The sequence below is a fragment of the Dendropsophus ebraccatus genome, chromosome 11 (assembly GCF_027789765.1).
Source record: "Dendropsophus ebraccatus isolate aDenEbr1 chromosome 11, aDenEbr1.pat, whole genome shotgun sequence".
Lineage (NCBI taxonomy): Eukaryota > Metazoa > Chordata > Amphibia > Anura > Hylidae > Dendropsophus > Dendropsophus ebraccatus.
In genome coordinates, this window is record NC_091464.1 from 9,628,472 (window position 1) to 9,646,094 (window position 17,623).

At 40.5% G+C, this 17,623-nt stretch overlaps 1 protein-coding gene across 1 annotated transcript in view; it reads right to left on the reverse strand.

The window, feature by feature from the left end:
* Positions 1–1,448: 1,448 nt before the first annotated feature.
* LOC138767540 (zona pellucida sperm-binding protein 3 receptor-like) overlaps positions 1,449–17,623 on the reverse strand; it is a 60,649-nt gene continuing 44,474 nt past the window's right edge. Inside the window, exons 13-15 of the mRNA XM_069945096.1 lie at positions 14,477–14,524; positions 11,337–11,415; positions 1,449–1,979 (exon numbers count right to left, since the gene is read on the reverse strand). Of these exons, the coding sequence (XP_069801197.1) occupies positions 1,925–1,979; positions 11,337–11,415; positions 14,477–14,524 (182 nt within the window). The 3' untranslated portion in view covers positions 1,449–1,924. The remainder of the gene's footprint in view (positions 1,980–11,336; positions 11,416–14,476; positions 14,525–17,623) is intronic.

Below are 17,623 nucleotides of genomic sequence, written 5' to 3' on the forward strand. Positions count from 1 at the left end.
TATTTATGGGGTGAAATTGAAAAAAAAATAAAAAACAACAAAACAAAATGAAAATAGAATTTAGCTTATTTTGTGGGCTTACATTTTCACACAGTGCAAGTTAAGAGTCTGTTCGCACTGAGCAAAACAGATGGCAATTCTAAATGGAACCCGCACTGTGGACTCCATTAGAAATGTCTTTGGTGCCTCCACTCAAAGAAATGACATGTCAATTCTTTAAGCGGGGGTGGCGGTGCATGAGACATCACACAGACACAGTGAGGCAGGCGGGATTTTGAGCAGAGTCCGCAGTGTGGGTTGCGTTTGGAGATTCCGCCTGTTTTGCTCAGTGTAAACGTACCCTTACAGTAAAACTAGTATGTTTTCACTTCAATTATAATGATACCCAAATTTATACAGCTTTACTGTAAAAAAGAAATTCTGTATATAATGCTTAAATTTGCCCTATGAGTTTTTGTCTATAGGGCTGTATAAGGTCTAAATTTTTATGCGGTGATGTGAAATTTTTTAAACAGTTGGTATTTTTTTTCTCTCTCTTCATAAAAAAAATTCTGATAACTGATGTGACCAAGAATCTGCAATTTCACATATCTCTATCAATTCAATTATTTTGCTTAAAGAGATGCTGCCAATACATTTGAATGGTTTTATTGTATTGGTACAGTTTTTAGAAAAAAAAAAAAAGACAACTTTTCACAGAATGCAGAACAAGAACATATACAACATTGCAGAACAAGAACAGATAATGAAACATTATGGAAAAAAATATATATATATGACCTGACTGTTAATTCAGAACAATTACAGATGTGCAATGAGGATTTGTGAATGGGCACTGGAGGCTTTGCAGACAACTTGGCACAAACACATAGTAAAACATTGTGAAGAAGAATGGCTTATATTTGGCAGATCTCTTTCTTTGTTGAAATGTAAAAAGAAACAAAAGCAACACAAGAGCTTCCCTTCATGAAATTGTGTCATAGTATATGCTTTGGTCACAATTAAACATTGCGGCTACAGGGAAATAAGTCAACATAGAAAATGGCCCAGATTTAGCAAAGTGTGTGAAATAGAGATGGACGTCACCTGCCCACAGCGACCAATCAGCTTTTAAGTCACTAGAAAACTGGGCTGTGATTGCTAAAGGTCTAGAGGGCTAGGGAACCGAGACTCTCCAGCTGTCGCAAAACTACAATTCCCATTATGCCTGGACAGCTAAAGCTAAAGCTTTGGCTGTCCAGGCATGATGGGAGTTGTAGTTTTGCAACACCTGGAGGCCTAAGGTTCCCTGCTATGGGCAGGTTAAACCCATTTGTATGACATACACTTTGGTAAACCTTACATGGTTGAAATATTTTGTTCCAGGAGTGATCTTTAAATAGATTTGGTACAATTTGTACTAACTCAAATTCAAAGTTTATCATTCGTAAACTTTTCAGTCTTGAGGGAGACATCAAGCTATAAATTTTATGTGGCCGAACCTGGACACTTTTTATAAAGTTCGCTTCACTACATTTTTTTAATAAATAAATTCCATTTGTTTAATGCACTTCCACCGTATAGAACTTTCTGTCGAATAAGGACATGTTCACACGGTGTACTGTTAAGCGTAAAACCTTTGGAATTTACGTTTTCATTTTCATATGTGATTTTTTTTCAAGTGTAAAAAGCAGTGACGTGCTACATGTATTGTATGGGGCCTGTATTTAAAAAAACACATGTACTTTCCTGCTTTGTGAACATGGCCTGAACGTCCTCCCATAGATTATTATAGGCATGTGTGAGGCACGGCTATGTGAGGCAGCTCCGGAAGGAACCTCTAAAAGTGCTATTCCTAAAAAGAATAACGACTCACTCTCTGGAGTATAAAGCGTTACAAAATAATCAGTGCAGGAGACGTCATCCTTCTCTTCTGCAGATGCATTTAGGCGTCTGCACATGCAGCGTACTCCACTTTAAGCGTATCTGGTTTGGGTTTCCTAAAAAGATTAATTGACAAAATGATTACTACGCAGATTGTACAAAAATAGCAAGAAGAAAAGATAACGAAGTGGAAATATGAAAAAAAGAGACATTAACAGAAGATTGCAAGAAAAAGAGAACTACAGTGGGCTAGAAATAGTAGCTTAGAAGGGGGAGCTGTCAGGTCCTCACAGAGACACACACCGGCCCTGGGACATGAGTGGTCAGGAGAACAGAGATATAAAACTGTTCTTCTCAGCTCGCAGCAATAGGATTATCATCAGAATGGTCACAGTAATAGTCGCCGTGCCCCCTCCCACCTGCCCAGACAGGGAAGAGAAGCTCTTCACTCAGGACGTCAATCAATGTGGACAGGGGGGAGACCAGAGGGACTGTAACCTCTCTCTTTGAATAGAAATCCAGACACCAGAACAGCCTTGGACTCTTGTTCTCCTGACCTGTCAGGTCCCGGGGCCCAGTGTGTGAGACATGGGGACAAAACAGGTACCGGTTAAGTCCTCAAAATCCTTCCTAAGCTTCCTAATTCTTGCTTTCGAAGTGAGTTGTAAAAAAAAGAATTCACAGTCTGTTAAAGTGAACAGTTACACAAATTAATTTGCATCCTTTTAGGAGACATTCAGATACCAGGTATCACAGGCAACATAAACACTGTGTGAACTTTGGTTGCACAGAAGCACAGTCGTGATTAAACAAATAGACACGTAACACAACAAGGTTAGATACAGGCAGCATTGTGATGTTGTTCTCCAACAACCAGCAAGCAGTGAGTGTTACGTGGAGGAAAAAAACAAAAACTGGCATCATTATAAAGGTTTCAAGTAAGCGTCATATCTGCTTTTATCCTGGCCTGGAAGTTTTAGGACAACAGAGCTCCAAAGAAAAAGATGACACTAAGAAGGAGTAATAAAATGACCACATTTGATATATAAAACATACAAAATGACATTCAAAACATCCCTTATATAGCTTGTGCAACCGCAATAACACTGAGGCCCTCTTCATACATCCGTGACATTTACCCGGATTTCTTATCAGGAAATCACAGACATTGTCCAGACCCAGAGGGTTCTATAGGGCGCGAATAACCTTGGACTGTCCAATATTTGACCAGAATTCCGTCATGGATTCTGGAATGGAGGAATCAAGAATTCCAGACATCTGGAATGTGTCTGGAATTCTGGATGCATTGCATGGCAGCCCAGGCCAGTGCCTGCACCTGGACAAGTAACGCCAGGTGCTGATGCTGGCCCTTTAACTGTACACGCTTCTAATCAGCAGCGCATACGACCATTGTATGCTGAATGCTTTGTATCTTGAGACCAAGACTCTATGAAAAATAAGTAACTGGTTCAAAATGTCACCCCCACCTGGAAACTGTAAATGACTGAAGTGCTTTCAGGGTCCTGTACAGATCACTGAGGGTGCCCCAGAAAAATAAAATAAGGCTGCCCTCACTTGGTGCCCAAAGGAGCAGCTCATCCTGGCCCAGGTAAAGGGCAGTACAGGACATGTAGTGTCTGCAGAGAGACACTACTAGACAGCCAATCACTGCAGGCACCTCACTAATACTGGGGTTTACCAGTAAAATAGTCACTTTCATTGGTCGATCATCTAGTTATTTACATGTTCCTGCAGATCCTGACTGTAGCATTGTAGGTTGAGTCTGGTCTCAAGTTACAATGGTCCAGAAAGGACCATTGTATGCTGAAAATATTGTAAACTGAGGCCATTGTAAGTTGAGGGATCACTGTATTAAAAGGTGAACTCCTACTGCTAATTTGGCTGTTACTCCAAATATTATGCTTTTCTATTCTTTAAGGCCCATTGCACGCCACTGTTACCTACAGACTGCATTCTATGGGCCAATGTGTATGAATATGGATATCACAATCTATGCATTTGCCCAGAGCCCAGACAACAAAAAGAACGAGCATGCAATTACATGGAGCCGACTCCGGGCACAAGTCTGGGCTCACACAATTCTATCGGGCCTGTCATGGTCTGTCACCGCGGGGTGTCACTTCGTTTATTACGGCTCTCTACTTTACAGAGCACAAAACCAAAGCAGGAGGCCTAAAACTGTAACATCACTTTCATTAGAGCTCTGATAAAGGAAAAAAACATCCTGACTAGTTTATAATATAGTAGATAAAGAGAGGTGTGATTTGTATCCAACCAGATCTACCTAACCCCATGTGTCCCCAGTGCAGTGCCGGCCTTGGCCTTGTCCTGACCTAAGTAACCGGATATAGACGGACTGGTAGAGACAAGTGCTAAAAAACTACAAGTACAGCTCAAACCTAGAGCGGCCGTGCACAGAGAACAGGAAGGGGAGGCTTAGCCAGTCATCTTTTCAAACTGTTTTATTCATTCATTTGTTCTAAAAATTGTTTAAAGAAAAGCCCATCACCAAGAATTAGCAATTTCTTCTTTATCCCATTGTTTCATGTTACCACAAATAAGAAAATCATTCAGTTTATCACAGATAGTCCTATGGACACAGCTGTAAAGTAAAAGACAAGCTCAGACTGTTGCTTTCAAGGACAAACTGATTTTAGGGTTTGTTTTTTATGCGGGAAACTGTATTGTAGAATGATTTTTTAGCAGCCATTTTGCGGTGTATAAATTAGTGTTTATATTTTAATTTATACTTTAAGGGAAATTTTTAAAATATTGTGGGTTGTTACTGATATTGTAGTGTATATGCTGTATAATTTGGTATAATAAACAAATACACTTTTTTTATATATATATATATATATATATATATATATATATATATATATATATATATATATAGAGTACATACTGTTAGTATGGAACACAGGAAGACAAGAAGTACAGCGAGACATGGACACGGCCAATGAGTTTACACTGAATGCTTAAAGCGACTCTGTACCCACAATCTGACCCCCCAAACCACTTGTACCATCAGATAGCTGCTTTTAATCCAAGATCTGTCCTGGGGTCCGTTCGGCAGGGGATGCAGTTATTGTCCTAAAAACAACTTTTAATCCTACAGCGCTGTGTCTAACGGCCGGGGCTTACATTTGTATATGCATTAGGCTGGCACAACCCCTCCGTCCTTCCTCCCCACCCTCCTCATAATTAGGAATGATCCAGGAACATTTACTGCTGTTTGAGCTTTGCACAGGTGTATTAATGATCCAGCCCATGTTCATTATACACACAGGTGGGGAATAGGGAGCAATCTGCCTGGAGCATTCCTAATGATGAGGAGGGTGTGGAGGAAGGACGGAGAGGGTGTGCCAGCCTAATGCATATGCAAATGTAAGCCCCGGCTGTTAGACTCAGCGCTGTAGGATTAAAAGTAAATTTTTAGCACAATAACTGCATTACCTGCTGAACGGACCCCAGGGCAGATCTTGGATTAAAAGCAGCTATCTGAGGGTACAAGTGGTTTGGGGGGGTCAGATTGTGGGTACAGAGTCGCTTTAAAGGGGTTGCCCAGGACTAAAATGCTAATAGACAAAGTTTGCGTGATCAGTGGAGGTCTGACCCCTGTGAATAGGACTGAGTTGCAGTACCAGACACAGTTTAAGTGTAGCAATCATTAATTTTTTGCAGAAATCCATAGTACAAGCAATTTTGAGAAAGCCTCTCTCTCAACTCAGAAATCTGTTCTCTAACCCCCCCCCCACACACACTTCTTATATGTTGAATGTCAGGCAAAGCCGTCTTTATTACAGAGGAGCAAAATGAAGACAGTATTACTGAGCCCATTATAACCTATGGAGGGGGGAGGGGTTGAGGGGAATGAGTGAGCAGGGAGAGCAGAGAAGCAGCTGTACAGTTTGGAGACTGTCTGGCCACATAAAATGCTGGATTCACAGGTCAGAAAGGTCAGTGCTTATGTGGGAGCTTGGTGACGGAAGATTGCAGGATGCTGTACTATGCAGGGCTGCCTTTTCTCCTCTCCGTTCTCACTCAACGGGGACCATAGACCATAATAGACACAGAAAACCTGCTTCTTCTGAAGTGAGGGGGGAGGCAGGAAAACAGCTTTACAGAGTCTCCTAAAACCACTTGTACTATTTATTGAGCTGAAAATGACATTTAAAATCACAGTTATGCTTCAAATTTACAGACATACTGCTGTGCCTAAGGCGCTCCAGCCTCCATTCTGTTCATTAACAGGAGTCAGACCCATACCAATAAATTTTATAGTCAGTTCTAACGACAGGTTTTTAATTTTAGTCCGGAAAAACCTATTTAGGAGCATCAAATGGCCACATCTGTAAGAATGGAGATACCTGGTTGTACGGTTTGATTCAGTCCTTCTGCTCTATGACACAGAACTTGTCTTTATTGTATTCACAATGATATTCGCTGGATAAAGAAGAAACAACGCTAATATTGCAGGAAAAAAAAATAGAACAAAAAGAAATCACCGGAAATAACATTTTTAAGGAGTTTTTGTTAATGAGAATGAAAAACCAAGGTACAACTTTGATGAACTATATAAGGCTTTGTACTAAAGATCGAAAAGAACAACGGCCGGAAATAACGTTCATGTTGATCTTTAGTACTTTGTAGGAACATAGCCTAAAACTGATGGAGTGAATAAGCCAATTGGAGAACTAGTGGTGTTGTATAGAGAGCCAGCCCGCTCCTTCATCCTCTGCATGGACTAGTATAAATTATTTGGGGTAAGCCATGCAAAAAAATATAAATCAATTTTAAGTTGTATATTTCACTATATTTCATTGTAAACATTAAGAAAAAAACTCCTTAAAATAAGAGAAAACTTCTATTGTACACAGACTCCAATTGGCAAATTAAGAAAGTGAGAACCGAAATCAGGATGAAATCACAAGAGCCTGTGCCGTGTTTACTGCTGTCGTTTACTGCGTCCGCTGTTAGATATAACTATAGTGAAGCGGCCACTTTTATACAATGTAATTGCTGTCATAGTGGGGGGGATGATTTTTTTTTCTAGGCCTCGGAAATGTTCTTCGAAAAGGGTCAATGTAAATTCTGACATTTCCGTAGTACAAATCGAAAATACTAAAAATTCCAACCAAGATTCTAGCAAATCACTGTAACGCAATATAAGAGGATCCTATGACAATCCTTCACATTGCACAGTGTCCCATATGCCAACAATAGAGTAGGACTGCAAACAGTTTAAGAGGTATTTGTTTTCACTCACCGCTCTGTATTCTGTGATCAGTCTTTTGGTTGTGTATCAGTCGGTTACCGGCATTCAATCCCTCAGGTGCATCCGTCCAGAGAATTGGCATGTAACTTGCATGTCCCCGGGTAGCGGTATATGGATACAATTCTTTCCCTTGCCCTTAATGGGGCACTTACCGTAGGGTGACCCTGCAGACTATCCGCTGTTCTGTCCCTATACACTTGCCCAAACGTGTTTCCTCCCATATTCATTAGGATTCATCAGTGGGTTCAAAAGACACTTCACATGTAGTTTGCACCCAGGGGTATGTATGGTAACACTAGGCCCATACATACCCCTGGGCACAAACTCTACATGTGAAGTGTCTTTTAAACCCACTGATGAATCCTAATGAATATGGGAGGAAACACGTTTGGGCAAGTGTATAGGGACAGAACAGTGTGCCCCGTTAAGGTAAATTTAAGGGAAAGATTTGTATCCAGATACTGTTACCCTAGGACACGCCTGGGTCATGAAGGCTCGAGCAATAATGTAAATGAGCGCCGATCTGCTAGATCTGTGCACGTTTTCCGAGCCTATTACCCACCTTGATTATCGTTTATCATTAGCGATGTCTGTGCAGCCCTTGCCCTAAACTGTTAATACATTACCTCTTCACGCTCCCGGTCTTCTGCTGCCCTCTGCTTGCTTCCCGGCTGCTGCAGCTTCAGAGAATCTCTGAGAATGCAGAAGACCCAGTGCATGGACAGGTAATGTATAACAGTTAATCGATAGCCTTCAGCCGTGCATTACTATCACATGTTGCACAGTTGGCGGACGATGATTTAAGGTCCAGACCTAAAGGCGCGATCAGCCAATGATGTCATTGTCATCGGCTGATCGTGGTCTCTACTACACAGAGCGATAATTGGCCGAATCGTGTAATAGGCCCCTTACAGCAAATTCTCCGGACGGATGCATCTGAGCGTCTGAACGGATACGCAACCAAAATACTGATAACAGAATACGGAGGGGTGGTGAGTGAATAGGGGGTTAGATTGAACTATTTAAAGTTATATTTTTAACAAAGGTGATATTTTTCATTGGATTTTCTTAAAATTTTGTATCCCCCTAGTGGCAATTTTTGGTATATATCTGCATAAGTGAACCACGTGAGAGCAACCTGATGGTACATTGTGAGCAGAGAAGCACATGGTACAGTTCCACTGGAGATAGCCAGCCAACTTCTAGTCACCAAAGTATCTTAGAAAGTTTGGTCTTTGGAATGGTTTACATTTCCATGGTCACTCTACACCAGTGCTTCTTAAACTTTTTCTACTGGAGCCTCACCCAACAGACCAAGGCAATGCCCGGGCCTCACCAGACTGACCAAGAGGGCGCCTGGGCCTCACTATCTGTGGTGAAAGTCCATTTAAAAGCTGAAAATAATGTTAGGGCTACCTTTTACTCGTCTCCAAAGCTCTATATGCTAATAAAGCAAGTACAAAATAAATGAATAATGTTGGTAAAATGGAGATTTTTGCAAACCACAAAAGGACTGTGCAGATCATAGTTACTTTTGTGAAACATGCCTCCCCAGCTGGGCCTCACCAACAACTAGGGGGCGCCTCACAGTTTGAGAAGCACTGCTCTACACCATAATATATAGTAGATAATACACAGTAGATAACCTGTGCTATCCACAAGCAGATCCGCTAGCCGTACAGCAGAAAACACGGCCCAGTTTCCACCAGAAAATCATTATTAATAGAAGTTGCAGAATGTGCTAGATATGGAGAATGACCAGCGGCCATAAGATACATCCCAGCGAGCAGGACTTAACTGCATTTCTGAAGCCCAAACTAGGATAAAAAGACATTGTACAAACATTAGGTAAAAGTAGTTGTTACAAGTAGGGGTTACACAGACTGGTGGCAATGGTGGCTCCCTCCAATAAGACTGCTAATGGAGAAAAGTTTGGGTGAATATAAACCGATAACCACCTACTAAAAGGTCTCTGGAAAGAGAACACTGTAAAGATCCATTGAAGCATGTACATCAGAAACCAATCCAGCATACATCTCCAATGTATAGCCCCAGTGCTTGCAACTGTAAGTAAAGTCCCTTTTATACACGAGTTGATTATCGGTGGCTTTAAACGCTCCTTTGACCTATGTAAAAGTGTTGCCGATCAGGTGAGGAGCGGGAAAACGCCCAACCTCAACTGATGCCATGTTTTGTGCAGGCCTCAAAGTTTATTGCCATCAGCCGCACATCGCCCAGTGTAAATAGGATGTTCAGACAATAGCAATATATTTAAATGCCTGCACGAATGATACATCGCTTAGTCGTGCCTTTTGAAGGCGCTGCAAATAAGCATCCATCTTTCCACTCAGCACTTTTTGCATTGCTCATATTTTTCTGGTGGTTTTCCAAAAATGATCCAACTGATGGGGAATGAATGTCTGATCGATTGATGGCTGTGTGACTGGGAACCATTGATCAAGGGAACAGGGGGGTTCGGTTGAACACAGCATGAGCACTAATGTTCAAACACTGCTCCATCAAAAGAACCCCGTTCTCATGATCAATGGTTCCCAGTCAGACACCCATCTATAAGAACTGCTGTTCTTGTTGGTGAGGGTCTCCAGTCTTCAGGGGATAAGTGTCTTTTCAAGGAAAAACTACTTAAAGGGAAACTGTCAGCACCTGGACCGGATCCAAGGTGACGACAGTGTAGTGTAGGTATCTGGCCTCTTGTGTGCATGGTCCCTGTATTAACCCCTTAAGGACGGGGCCCATTTTCGTTTTTGCGTTTTCGGTTTTTCCTCCTTGTCTTTAAAAGGCCATAGCACTTGCATTTTTCCACCTAGAGACCCACATGAGCCCTTATTTTTTGCGTCACTAATTGTACTTTGCAATGACAGGCTGAATTTTTGCATTTGGTACACTACGAAACCAGAAAAAAATTCAAAGTGTGGTGAAATTGAAAAAAAACGCATTTATTTTATTTGGGGGAACTGTGTTTATACGCCATTCGCCCTGGGGTAAAACTGACTTGTTATGCATGTTCCACAAGTCGTTACTATTAAAACGATATATAACATGTATAACTTATATTGTATCTGATGGCCTATAAAAAATTCAAACCATTGTTAACAAATATATGTTCCTTAAAATCACTCCATTCCCAGGCTTATAACGCTTTTATCCTTTGGTCTATGGGGCTGTGTGAGGTGTAATTTTTTTGCGCCATGATGTGTTCTTCCTATCGGTACCTTGATTGCGCATATACGACTTTTTGATCGCTTTTTATTACATTTTTTCTGGATTTGATGCGACCAAAAATGCGCAATTTTGCACTTTGGGATTTTTTTGCGCTGACGCCATTTACCGTGCGAGATCAGGAATGTGACTAATTAATAGTTCGGGCGATTACGCACGCGGCGATACCAAATATGTTTGTTTATTTATTGATTTGTTTACTTTTTACTATAAACAACACTTTTTTTTTTTTTTTACACTTAAAACTAGAAGCCCCCTGGGGGACTTCTAGTATATACACTTTGATCTCTCATTGAGATCTCTGCAGCATAGATATGCTGCAGAGATCCATGAGATCGGCACTCGTTTACTTCCGGCTGCTGCAGCCGGAAGTGAACGAGTGCCGAGTCGGGGACGGCGCCATCTTGGACGCGTCCCCGGCCGGCATCAGACAGGGAGATCGCTCCTCCGGGACAACGTCCCGGAGGAGCGAACTCCCCCACTAGACACCAGGGAACGGTTGCCTCCGGTAATCGGAGGCAGCTGTCAACTTTGACAGCTGCCTCCGATTAGCTAATTAGCGGGCACGGCGATCAGACCGTGCCCGCTAATAGCGGCGGTCCCGGGCTACACGCGGCACCCGGGACCGCGGCGCTTCAAAGCGGGGTCGCCGCGCGGCCCCGCTTTGAAGTGCTAATGAGGACATATGACGTACGGGTACGTCATATGTCCTTAAGAGGTTAAATATGTCCCGGCAGTAAATTTCATACAGTCTTGCCAAACCCACTGTAAATAAAAACTAGCAGAACTTTGCACATCAACTGTTCCCGACAGCAAAACTGAATAAAAAAAACAATCTAACTAAAATAATAATGTATCTATCCATCGATCTATGGCATTTAAATTTTTGAGGACAGACAGAAATAATCATCCACTGATGGAGAATCCTTACCCCGATTTCTTCTTTTTATAAACGAAAATGAAAAGGACGATGAGTCCCAGGATCAGAAGAATAACCACTATAACAATTCCTAAAGAGAAATAAAACACGGTATTAATAAAATATCCAGAAAAGATTGATCATATAGTCAGGTTCTTACATAAAAAATATATAGCTATATAGTTTGGTTGATAAATTTAAGTAACTACCCAAGCAAAATTGTAATACTATAATAGGCGGAAGGGCTTGTATTAGTTATTACACCTATCCGCTGAAATTTCAAAGGCATAGCATATTATTGTGTAAATAGTGGGGTCATGTTAGCTAAAGAGAAAAAAAGACAGATGTACAATAAGGTCACAATTACATATAAACCCTGCCAGGTGCAAACTGGATCTGACAGACAAAGGTCGCAGGAGAACATAATTCTTTTGAAAGGTTATTAAAAAAAAAAAAGGGACATTAGCTGAACTGGTGGGACATAATAGTGTATACTACTAGACAGTGTGAGGGTCCTTTTACACTTGAAGATTTGTCAGTCAATCTTCCATTTAGCTGGGCTACACGAACGATCTTTGCATTGATCGTGCAGCCCTGGAAATCTGTGACCACGCGAATATGTATCTTTAGGCCCCACCTCCTCCGGCTGTCAATCATTCTGGAGGCGGTCCAGCAGCAGGTAGAAGATACAGTAGTGGCCGGAGGATGGGAGAGCTGGATGCCGGATCACAAGCAGTGTGGATGCTAAGTATAGACTGCCTGTGAGCTACAAACTGACAGCACGAATATATACATATCCTATATATACAGTATATCATAGATACATATCTGTGCTCTCAGTTTCCCCTGTTAGGATTGGGCCAGATTATCAAAGTGCTCCCCACTTTGGCAAAGTCATGCATCTTAGTCAGACAAAAAAGTTGAAAAGTATCCAAAGTAGCAGAATTCCGGCACACTGTCAATAGCACATCTGCTCAACCGGGTGTAAAAATTTGTGAGCAAACAAAGATTCCATTTTCTATGTCTAATAAAGGGATCAGGAAACTATACTAGGCCCCAGTAATGTGAAAGAAGCTGCCACAGCAGACGGCTATAAGCTACACTAGGAAACCACTAGCAACGGAGTGGTTTCCTCGGAGGACTTAAAATGTGAGAAAAAAAGCTAACCTTTTTTCTAAATATATAAAAAATATTGCCCCATAGTAATAAATAGATTAAAAAAACTAAGCTATAAAACAAACTAACATCACACTTTATTTTTTTACTGCTAGTGAATTAAACACCTAACCAAGATTGTGCAAAATATTTCTCCACAAATTCTTACTTTTTTATTTAACCATATAATGTATTAAAAAATAAGCCATCATGTGAAAACAAATAAAAGGAAAACATTATGTCTCCTATAAAGCGAGGAGGAAAAAATTAAAGTGTCCCTGTTGTTATAACTTTCAAAATGTAAATCAGTAGTAGATGTGATATAAAGCAAGTTCGCAATTTACAATTATTATTATTTTTTTTTAATTATCATGGAAAACACGGCACTTCCTGTGTTCTGACCTTTTTTCAAAGAGTCTAAATACAGGAAGTCCAGTGTTTCCCAGGTCATCTGAGCGCTCACAGAGAAAGAGATGCAATAATGACAAGCCGGAAGTTTATATTGGAGGGGATCCGAGTGCTGAGACCCTTGCTAATCGAACACCACCACACAGTCCACAACAGCTCCAAGATATATGCTCTCTGAGTTCACCACTGGGACCTTAAATCCTGCAGGTTCATACCCAGACACACCTGCACAGTGGGACCATTCTATGGAGATCACCAGTTCTGTTCCACAACCTGTTCGCACAACAAATATTCCCTGATGAACCCGTGTTGCATTTCACTTACTGACTGAAGAAGTGTGCTAAGAAATCTAACAGTCATCTGTTGCCATTAACTTCTACTTGCGGAGACGTCTTCCCAACCAAAAACAACGGAAAAACACCTCTATTCTCTTGACCTACGACATATTGACAGTACGAACAGGACAGGCCACTATCTATTGTAGGGTATGGTGTAAGGGATGCGCAACCCAAGTGGCCCCTGGTTGATAGAGTTACACAGGTATATCTTCCTGCAAGCTAACCCTGTCCTATCCATTCTCTTGTATATGATAATTGTATACACTCTTCATCATAAGTGGTGGATACTTTTTGCACTTATTTCTGACTCACACCAAGTTTGTCAACCATTCAGCTCCTCTCCACCCTCTTCATCATTAGGAATGCCACTGATACATTTCCTCAATGCTGAACATTGCACAGGTCCTTAACGATCCAGCCCATGTGCCGAGCTGCCACAGGTCGGGAATAGGAGGCAATTTGCCTGGAGCATTCCTAATGATGAGGAGGGGTGGTGCAAAGTTAGGGCACAGATACTCCCGTTTGGCACGGGGCTTCAAGTTTAAAAGTATTTTTTAGGACAAAAACTGCATCACCTGCCGAACGGACCGCAGGACAGATCTTGGATTAAAAGCAGCTATCTGAAGGTACAAGTGGTTTGGGGGGTCTCATTCTGGGTAAAGAGTCATTTTAAGGCCATCGGCAGGGGTCTTTTTTTTGGCCATAGGCAGGGGTCTCAGCACCCGGACCCCCACTGATACAAACAATGAAGAGGTCAGAAGTTTATTACAAGAGGCAGGGTTCACAATACATTTTTGCAATCCGCTTTTTTTTATCCGTTTTGTGCAAACACATTTCCATATTTATTACCTGTTTTTTTAATGTAGTCTAACAACGCCTAACAAGGGTAATAATTTCAGTTAAAGAGTAATGCTGGATTCACACTGCGTTTATACAAAAAAAAAAAAAAAAAAAAAAAACAGATGAAAAAAATGGATGTTTACATTTCTATTATTAAAAAAAAAAAGGGATCAAAGGGATTTTTTTTATCATACACAATACACAACCAAAACAGATGCGTTTTCATCCTTTTTTTTTTTTTATAATGGAATTTAATGGAAAAACGGATTCAAATGAACGCGCATAAACGCATCCGTTTTATTCATCCATTTTTTGCATGAACGCAGAGTGAACCCAGAATGTTTACTGTTGTAAGGTCTACTAAGGTCTAAAACCTAATGAAAACTATTAGGTATACCTTTCACCACTTACCTACAATTGCACCAATGGTCAGTCCTCCCCAGGGAGATGGTTTCTGACCTGAAAAGCAAAAGTATTTCACAATCAGCATGTTTGGTAAGTGATGTCTCTATTTTAGAATGTCTGTAGCAGCTCCCCTACCATACTAGTGGTGTCTGACGGCTTATGCTGATATGGGGGGGGAAACATGTTTTATTACGGCACACAAGGAAAGGAGAGGGGCGGCAACTAGTCATCTGGACAGGGAGTGGTGTGTGACTTGTCACAGCTCTCTGCCTGTCAGTGCGCTCTATGGGGATGACTGACAAGCAGAGAGGCCACTAACAGCTGCAGTGCTATTTTTTATTAAAAAATTTCAGCATTCACTTAGCACTGGGAAAAGTTTAGTATTAAGTAATAACAATACAGAATATCCATATAGAATAAATATATAAACCATATGAATGTTTACATCAGTATACACAACTGATACATATAAATACATATACATCTCGCATATACTAATAAAGTAAAGAAAAGAAACAAGTACATCGCTTGTCAGAAGAAAAAGCAAGAAAAAGAAGCATACAATGCAACAATAAATATAAAGTATGACCCACTGTATATAGTGAGATTTGCGATGAATAATTGAAGGCTGCCCGAGCTGTATTTCCTAGTGAGATGTGGTATAAAAGAGATGGGCATAAAAAGGGTGGCAAAGGTAGTTACAAAAATAAGTAGTGTCTGGCACCCTTGAAATGTCTTACAATAGAGGGGCATGTTACATTAATGCCGTGCTGAAAGCTGAGGACGCGTATTATACCATTAGAGTAAAAGACTCCGATGATATAACTCTGGAAAACGTCACCAACATGACATCCCCAGAGAATGAGAGAAATGAAGGAGATATATTCAATGAATCATATTGTCATGTATAGTAAATGTGCATATAACGTCTCATCCTGTCGTCTTCATCATTGGTCATATAATTGGTCACATTAGTTGTGTATGAGAAATGCTGAGACAACGGATACTCATAATGTAATAATAATAAAAATAAAATAAAAAGATAAATCATGAAAATATATAATTAAAATAGAAAACACAAAAAGAACTGGTTTGCCAAGTGGAGGGGTCTGCCAGCCAGTTCATGTTATCTATGTTCCTCAAGCCAGTACAAATATAACGATAAAAATTTTTTTCATGTTTTTGCACATACGCAACTAAGTTAAACTTTTATTATGGGATTTCTTTTATATATTAAAACCTTTTTTTTTTTCTTTTTTAACATTTTTGTAGAGGACTTCTAAGAGCAAAACCATATTTACTGCATTGATTAACCCCTTGCCTCCGCAGCCTGTTTTGGCCTTAATGACCAGGCTCATTTTTCAAAATCTGACCTGTCTCACTTTATGCGCTTATAGCTCAGTGATGCTTTAACGTATGCTAGCGATTCTGAGATTGTTTTTTCGTCACATATGGCACTTTATATTAGTGGCAAAATTTGGTCATTACTTTGTGTGTTTTTTGTGAAAAACATCAAAATATCATGAAAAATTTGAAAATTTTGCATTTTATGAACTTATGAAATTCTCTGCTTCTAAAAAAGGAAGTCATAGCACATAAATTAGTTACTAAATCACATTACCAATATGTCCTCTTTATTCTGGCATAATTTGGGAAACATATTTTACTTTTTTAGGCTGTTATGGGGCTTAGAAATTTATTAGCAAATTATCACATTTTCATAAAATTTCCAAAACTGATTTTTTTTAGGGACCAGTTCTTTTTTTAAGTGGGTTTAGGAGGCTTGTATACTGGAAACCCCCATAAGTGACCCCATTTTGGAAACTAGACACCTTAAAGAATTAATCTAGTGGTATAATGAGCATTTTAACCCTACAGGGGCTGGAGGAAAGTATTCACAATTAGGCCTTAAAAAAATCGAAAATTTTAATTTTCCAATAATATATATGTTTAGATTAAAGTTTCTCCTTTCCAAAAGGAACATGAGAGAATCTGCACCCCAAAATTTGTAACGCAGGTTCTCTTGAGTACAACGGTACCCCATATGTGGGCGTAAACCACTGTATGGGCACACAGCCGGGCTCAGAAGGGAAGGAGCGCCAATTAGCTTTTTTAAAAAGTTTGAGCGCCAGGTGCGTTTGCAGTGCCCCTGTAGTGTCAGCAGAATAGAATCCCCCCAAAAGTCACTCCATTTTCGAAAGTACACCCCTCAAAGAATTCATCTTGGGGTAGGATGAGCATTTTGACCCCACATGCATTAGAGGAAAGTATTCAAAATTAGACAGTAAAAATGAAAAACACGAATTTTTCCAATAATATGTTCGTTTAGTTTGAAATTTCTCAATTTCACAAGGAAAAAGAGAAAAAAAGTACCCCAAAAATTGTAACGCAGGTTCTCCTGAATACAACGGTACCCCATATGTGGGCGTAAACCACTGTATGGGCACACAGCGGGCTCAGAAGGGAAGGAGCGCCAATTAGCATTTTCAGTGCAGATTTTGCTGAAGAAGTTTCTGAGCGCCAGGTGCGTTTGCAGCGCCCCTGTAGTGTCCGTAGAAAAGAACCCCCCCAAAAGTCACCCCATTTTGGAAAGTACACCCCTCAAAGAATTCATCTTGGGGTGTGGTGACCATTTTGACCCCACAGGTATTAGAGCAAAGTATTTAAAATTAGACAGTAAAAATGAAAAACTCGATTTTTTCCAATAATATGTTCGTTTAGTTTAAAATTTCTGAATTTCACAAGGAACATGAGAGAATCCGCACCCCAAAATTTGTAACGCAGGTTCTCCTGAGTACAACGGTACCCCATATGGGGGCATAAACCACTGTATGGGCACACAGCGGGGCTCAGAAGGGAAGGAGCGCCAATTAGCATTTTCAGTTCAGATTTTGCTGAAGAAGTTTCTGAGCGCCAGGTGCGTTTGCAGTGCCCCTGTAGTGTCCGCAGAAGAGAACCCCCCCAAAAGTCACCCCATTTAGGAAAGTACACCGTTCAAAGAATTCATCTTGGGGTGCAGTGAGCGGTTTGACCCCACAGGTATTAGAGGAAAGTATTCAAAATAAGACAGTAAAAATGAAAAACTCGAATTTTTCCAATATATGTTCGTTTAGTTTAAAATTTCTCAATTTCACGAGGAATGGGAGAAAAAAA